The sequence below is a fragment of the Camelina sativa genome, chromosome 1, assembly GCF_000633955.1.
Source record: "Camelina sativa cultivar DH55 chromosome 1, Cs, whole genome shotgun sequence".
Classification (NCBI taxonomy): domain Eukaryota; kingdom Viridiplantae; phylum Streptophyta; class Magnoliopsida; order Brassicales; family Brassicaceae; genus Camelina; species Camelina sativa.
The window spans coordinates 540,921-547,017 of NC_025685.1; the positions used below are offsets into that span (position 1 = coordinate 540,921).

Below are 6,097 nucleotides of genomic sequence, written 5' to 3' on the forward strand. Positions count from 1 at the left end.
TTTACCTTTTTGATTCTATTTTTGTTGTATCAGTTTAAATAATGGTGTTCTCTCTTACAGTAGTAAAGCTTCCGTTTCTTAATGTCAAATCATTTTGTTCCTATTAAAAGTTGCGAAAGTCCGATTTCTTTTATTGGTCTAGATAACTTGGGTAGACATTGTTCCATGACTATCATTAGCTAAAGTTTTCTTATGCAAGACGGTATATATGTAGAATCATCAACAAAGTAATCAACCAATTTAATTCTTCAATACATATAAACCTTGAAAAACAGATCAAACTAACATTTGATACAAGACAAACTCTCTTCTCTCAAACAAAATCACTACAAGAAGTCATTCTTTCTTCAAACTTGGAAGTCACTCTGAACCTTACCAGTCCTCTTCATAGCAACTCCATTACCATCACCTTCGACATAAGCATAGTACTTCAAGAAGAAGGCGAGAACAAGAACGATCCACTCAAGACAAAAGATCACAACACAGAGCCCGCCAGCTAGTTTCAAGATCATAGACGCTTCTTTCTCACGGACATAAGAGTTAAGGCTCTCGAGGAAGTTGGAAGTGTTTGTGAAGATAAGAACAGAGACTGAGCCTTGGAAAATGGCTGTAAGGACAGTAGTGATCATGTGAGCTGCGTACCACCGGTTCTTGCCATAAGATGCGGCTGCACAGCCAGAGACGGCAGCTGCGATTGTGGTGGCGTGGAGGAGGATGAGGAAGAAACCGCAGAGTGAAGGGATTAGACGGAGAGAGAGAGTGAGGAAGATGCAGCTTGAGGATGCACCAAGGAGGACGTAGTTTGAAAAGAGGAAGAGTTTATGGGTGTAGAAGCTAGATTCTTGTGGTTGAGGAATTAAACCCATGATGATGTTGGATTTATCTAGTTTCGGACTATAGAAAATTTTGAATTTTGAGATCGACAGGAAGAAGAAGATAGCTAGTGAGTAGTGAGTTATGAATCGGTAACATCGGAGTGGGATGATATATAAAGAGAAATTTAAACGGTCGGATTTTTCCAATTATGACCGTTGAGGTTGACAGAAGACAAGTGCAGGACAGATCACGGACAGAGTGTGAGTTGGTGTTACGTAACGGCTAGTGTTTTGCTTTTACTTTTTGTTCAGGTCAAGACTAGGAGGCCCAATGGGCCAACTTGTTTGTCCAAGGCAAGGATGTTTTTATCCTGAACTCGGATATGTTATATCATTAGGAAGCAAACAATAAGTTTTTGTTTGGTCCGCTAAATTGAACCGACTCAATCTAACCGAACCAAATACTCTATGAATGATCGAATCGAAACTTAATGACCGTTTCAATTGTATACAGAGTAAAGCCTAGATGAAACCATAACTGCAGAAAGAAGAAAAACTGAATTCTTCGTCTTCTGTTTACACTCAGATTGAAAGAAGAAGAAGAAGGATTTGAATCAAGATCTCTAGTTCTGCTTCAGAAATTTAAAGATCATGTTACCTAACAAACCAATTATGACATCTCCAGAGCAACACAGCTTTGACGAAACTCGATGGGTAATCGATGTTCGGAAATCTCTGGATGCAGAGCTTGAAGAACACGATCTCGAACAAGTCACAGTCAGCATATTCAATGTTCCTAAAGCATTAATGTGTAGCCATCCAGATTCGTACACACCTCACCGGGTTTCGATCGGACCTTATCATTGTCTAAAACCAGAGCTACACGAAATGGAGAGGTATAAACTAATGATCGCGAGAAAAATTCGAAACCAATCTAATAGCTCTTTCAGGTTTCATGATCTTGTAGAGAGATTACAATCAATGGAGGTTAAGATTCGAGCTTGTTATCATAAGTATATCGCGTTTAACGGAGAGACTTTGTTGTGGATCATGGCGGTAGATTCATCGTTCTTGATCGAGTTTCTCAAGATCTACAGTTTTAAAAAGGTGGAGACTTTGATTAACAGAGTTGGGCATAACGAGATTCTTAGAGATATAATGATGATTGAGAATCAAATCCCTCTTTTCGTTTTGAGGAAAACACTCGAGTTTCAGCTTGAATCGATCGAATCAGCTGATGATATCTTGGTCTCTGTTCTTACGGGATTATGCAGAGATCTCTCTCCTCTAGTTATCAGTTTCGACGATCATGAGATTTTAAAGGCTCAGTTTCATGAGTGTAATCATATACTAGACTTCTTGTATCAGATGATCGTCCCGAGAATCGAAGAAGAAGAAGAAGAAGAATTCGAGGAAGAAGAAAACAGAGCATGCGACAATGGCGGAAACAGAGCAATTAGGTTTCTGGGAGAGATTAAACAACAATTCAAAAGGGTTTTCGCGTCTCAAACTGCGGATCTAATCTTGAGATTCCCGTGGAGAATCATATCGAATCTTCCTGGCTTCATGGCTCTGAAACTCCCCGCTGATTACCTCTTCACAAGACAAGAACAAGAGGCAGCAACAACAGCAACAGCGGTTTCGGATCCAGATATCGGAAAGCCTCCTCTTGTGGAAGAACTTGCAATCCCATCAGTCTCCGATCTCCACAAAGCCGGAGTTAGATTCAAAGCAACAACGAACGGTAACATTTCAACGGTCTCATTCGATTCAAACTCGGGTCAATTTCACCTCCCTGTTATAAACCTAGACATCAACACAGAAACAGTTCTCAGAAACCTCGTCGCTTACGAAGCTTCAAACACTTCAGGACCATTAGTGTTCACTCGTTACACAGAGCTCATTAACGGAATAATCGATTCGGAAGAAGACGTCAGGTTGCTTAGAGAACAAGGCGTGATTGTGAGCCGTCTCAAGAGTGATAAAGAAGCTGCAGAGATGTGGAATGGTATGAGCAAGTCTGTGAGGTTGACCAAAGTTGGGTTTCTGGATAAGACTATTGAGGATGTTAACCGTTATTATACCGGACGGTGGAAAGTGAAGATTGGAAGATTGGTTGAGGTTTATGTTTATGGTTCTTGGCAAATTCTTGCGTTTTTGGCTGCGGTTTTGTTGTTGATGTTGGTTTCGTTGCAACTGTTCTCTTTGGTGTTTGGCACCTTGCTTCGGTTAAGAACCGGTTAGGTTTTGGGTTTGGTTCTATTTCGATTTTGATTTCATTTTCACTTGCTTTGGTTTGTTTTGGTTTGGTTTATGTTGAACCATATTAAAATTGATTTGGTTGTAATGTGGTACACTGTTTGTGAAACAATTTGTAACAAAAAGTTCTTTTTTGTTTAATTGCAATAAGATCTGAACTTGAGAGAGAGAGAGAGAGAGAGAGAGAGAGAGAGAGTAGGGTTTTGGGTTTAGAATAATAGAATCAGAAACTGCTTCTGAAGATAGTCTGAGGGAGATAGCACAAAATGTGGAGATCTGTTTTCTGGAGATCGCAAACTGCGACTCGGAACCTCGCCGTGACTCGATTCTCGAAGAAGAAGACCCAGACTCCATCGCTAAACTCCATTTCCAGATTCTCATACCTCGAGTCGTCTGGAAATGCCTCTGCCCGAAACATCAGGTTCTTCTCCGCGAGCACTCCTACGGAAGAGAACCCAGTCTCGTTAACTACGGATGAGATCCCAATCTCGTCAGCCGCAGAGCTTACTCTTGAAAAATCGAATCTTTCTGATTTGGGTGTTGCAGAAAGTGGCGATTTTGATGTAAATGGTGGCCTCTCCTTGGAAGCCATTGGTGAAGATGGAGATTCAGAGATTGTTGCGATTGAAGCTACAGAAGATGGATCCGTTGTAGAAATCGGGGATTCTCAGGTTAGCGAGGTGTACCAATTTGATGACGAAAAGTTAGAATCTGTCTTGTCTCTGTTACGGAGTGATGAGGAGTCCTTGGAGTCTAGTCTTAAGGCGCTTAATGTAGACTTGCACTTAGATTTTGTGGTAAGAGTGTTTGAATCCCCAGGAATTTCAGGTAAGAATTTGATTAGGTTTTTGAAATGGGCAACTGAGAAAGAAGACATTACTGTTACCACCTCACTTGTGGAGTCTCTTCTTGTAGCCATTACGAGTGATACACGTAGAATGGATGCTTATAGTTTGTGGGATTTGGTTAAGGAGATTGGTGAGAAGGAGAATAGTTGTGTTTTGAATTTGGAGATATTGAATGAATTGATTGCCTTGTTTGGGAAAATTGGTAAATCCAAAGCTGCTTTTGATGTTTTTACTAAAACCGAAGAGTTTGGCTTTACTCCGAATGCGAAAACATATTATTTGACATTGGAGGCGCTTTGTAAGCGGTCGTTTATGGTTTGGGCATGCTCTGTATGTGAGAAAATGCTTAAGAGTGGTGTGTTGCCAGAGGGAGAACAGATGGGTAACATCATAACTTGGTTTTGTAAGGAAGGGAAGGCTGAAGAGGCTTACTCAGTTTACGAATTGGCAAAGACGAAAGAGAAATTCCCGCCTCCTAGATCTGTGGCTACTTTGATAAGTGCTCTTTCCAAGAACGATGGGACTATTACGTTTGCTCAGGAGTTGTTGGGTGATTTGTCTGGAGAAGCTAGGCGACAAGGGATAAAACCATTTTCTGATGTTATCCATAGTTTATGCAGGATGAGAAATGTTAAAGACGCTAAATCTTTGCTTTTGGATATGATTTCTAAAGGGCCTGCTCCTGGGAATGCGGTTTTCAATTTGATTGTCCATGCTTATTCGAAATCTGGAGATCTGGATGAAGCTAAAGAGTTTTTGAAGTTGATGGAGAGTAGAGGTTTGAAACCGGATGTGTACACGTACACTGTCATCATCAGCGGTTATGCTAAAGGAGGGCTGATGAGCGAAGCTCAAGAGGTTCTCGCAGAGGCGAAGAAGAAGCATAAGAAGCTAAGTCCTGTGACATATCACGCACTTATCCGAGGTTATTGCAAGATTGAAGAATACGACGAAGCTCTGGAACTTTTGAAAGAAATGGATCGTTTTGGGGTGCAGCCTAATGCTGATGAGTACAATAAGCTGATACAATCATTTTGCCTCAAAGCTTTGGATTGGGAAAAAGCGGAGATGCTCTTTGAGGAGATGAAGCAGAAAGGCTTGCACTTGAATGCGATTACTCAGGGGCTTATAAGGGCGGTTAAAGAGATGGAATCTGAAGCCAAGGTAACGGAAAATGGAAACTTACTTGCTGAAGCGTAGAATTTCGATCCGATACTTGTCAAAGTTCTAACAGTGTGGATTAGCTTTGAAGATGTTTTTTCTTGGTTTGAAATCCCGGAAGATACCTGGTTTGTTCTTTTGTTACTGGAATCATCTTTTGTACTCCAGTATTCCCCAATAAGCCTTTACAGTGTTCAATCAAGGTTTTTTTAAAGCTTTTTGATTCAAGAAGTGATTCAGTTTACCATGATCATTGTTCTGTTTGTATTTGGTTTTCTAGTAAGATAGCATCTTTTGATTTTAGCTCAGGTTTCAGTTTCGATTTCAATATTTCAGTTGAGAAAATTGATCTTCATGTTCAAAGTTTTGAACTTTACACTTGCAAGCCCTAATCCTTCGTCTGGAAACTTTTGTCAACAATTTTTAAAAGTGCCATTAGCATTGGGACACACTTTTTTAACAACTAATTGCATACTTTCAAACTCTCTAAGACCAACTAATACAAACACAAAAATGTATTAAAGCATTATCATCATTGTTAATAATAATACCTTGGAGTAATTAAATTAAATAAAACAATATGAAGCTTATGAAACATTAAAAATTCAATGCTGTTATAACAAAAATCAGGAAATTCTAACGACCACTTTATTTTTCTTGCCTGCAGAAAGAACAAGACCTTTCCCTTCAACAATATCTTCTTCTTCAACTCTCTTATTCTCATCATCCACTCTCTCATTGTTCATATAAAACCCACCTTGTTTCAACATTCTCCTCGCAGCAGATTTACTCTCAAACAAACCCGCAGAAACCGATAGATCCACAATCGATGAACCCGAGACTCGATCAATAGGCAGTGAGCAAGAAGGTATATCCTCTGCTATTCTCTCAATCAAATTCCAATCAAGCTTTGTCTCAGCTCCTGGTCTTAAAGCTTCTGTTGCTTTTATGGCTTCCTTCAAACCCTCTTCACCATGTACAAATCTAGTTACTTCTTCAGCGAGTTTGATTTGC

At 40.0% G+C, this 6,097-nt stretch overlaps 4 protein-coding genes across 4 annotated transcripts in view; 3 read left to right on the plus strand and 1 right to left on the minus strand.

Annotated features, from left to right (window-relative positions):
* LOC104777359 lies at positions 210 to 953 on the minus strand. The gene has a single exon (XM_019243918.1). It carries the CDS (start codon positions 864 to 866, stop codon positions 348 to 350), a length of 519 nt encoding a protein of 172 aa, XP_019099463.1. The 5' UTR covers positions 867 to 953; the 3' UTR covers positions 210 to 347.
* On the plus strand, positions 1,467 to 3,059 carry LOC104703084 (putative UPF0481 protein At3g02645). Its single transcript, XM_010419023.1, has one exon. It carries the CDS (start codon positions 1,467 to 1,469, stop codon positions 3,057 to 3,059), a length of 1,593 nt encoding a protein of 530 aa, XP_010417325.1.
* On the plus strand, positions 3,233 to 5,391 carry LOC104777652 (pentatricopeptide repeat-containing protein At3g02650, mitochondrial-like). The gene has a single exon (XM_010501977.2). It carries the CDS (start codon positions 3,341 to 3,343, stop codon positions 5,120 to 5,122), a length of 1,782 nt encoding a protein of 593 aa, XP_010500279.1. The 5' UTR covers positions 3,233 to 3,340; the 3' UTR covers positions 5,123 to 5,391.
* Positions 5,330 to 6,097, plus strand: part of LOC104703091 (pentatricopeptide repeat-containing protein At3g02650, mitochondrial) — a 5,772-nt gene continuing 5,004 nt past the window's right edge. The window contains exon 1 of the mRNA XM_010419033.2: positions 5,330 to 5,343. Coding sequence (XP_010417335.1) covers positions 5,330 to 5,343 — 14 coding nt within the window. The remainder of the gene's footprint in view (positions 5,344 to 6,097) is intronic.

Excerpts from the sequence above, each read along its gene's own strand:
- LOC104703084 (XM_010419023.1), top strand. The coding sequence starts at position 1,467 with ATGTTACCTAACAAACCAATTATGACATCTCCAGAGCAACACAGCTTT.
- LOC104777652 (XM_010501977.2), top strand. The coding sequence starts at position 3,341 with ATGTGGAGATCTGTTTTCTGGAGATCGCAAACTGCGACTCGGAACCTC.
- LOC104777359 (XM_019243918.1), bottom strand. The coding sequence starts at position 866 with ATGGGTTTAATTCCTCAACCACAAGAATCTAGCTTCTACACCCATAAA.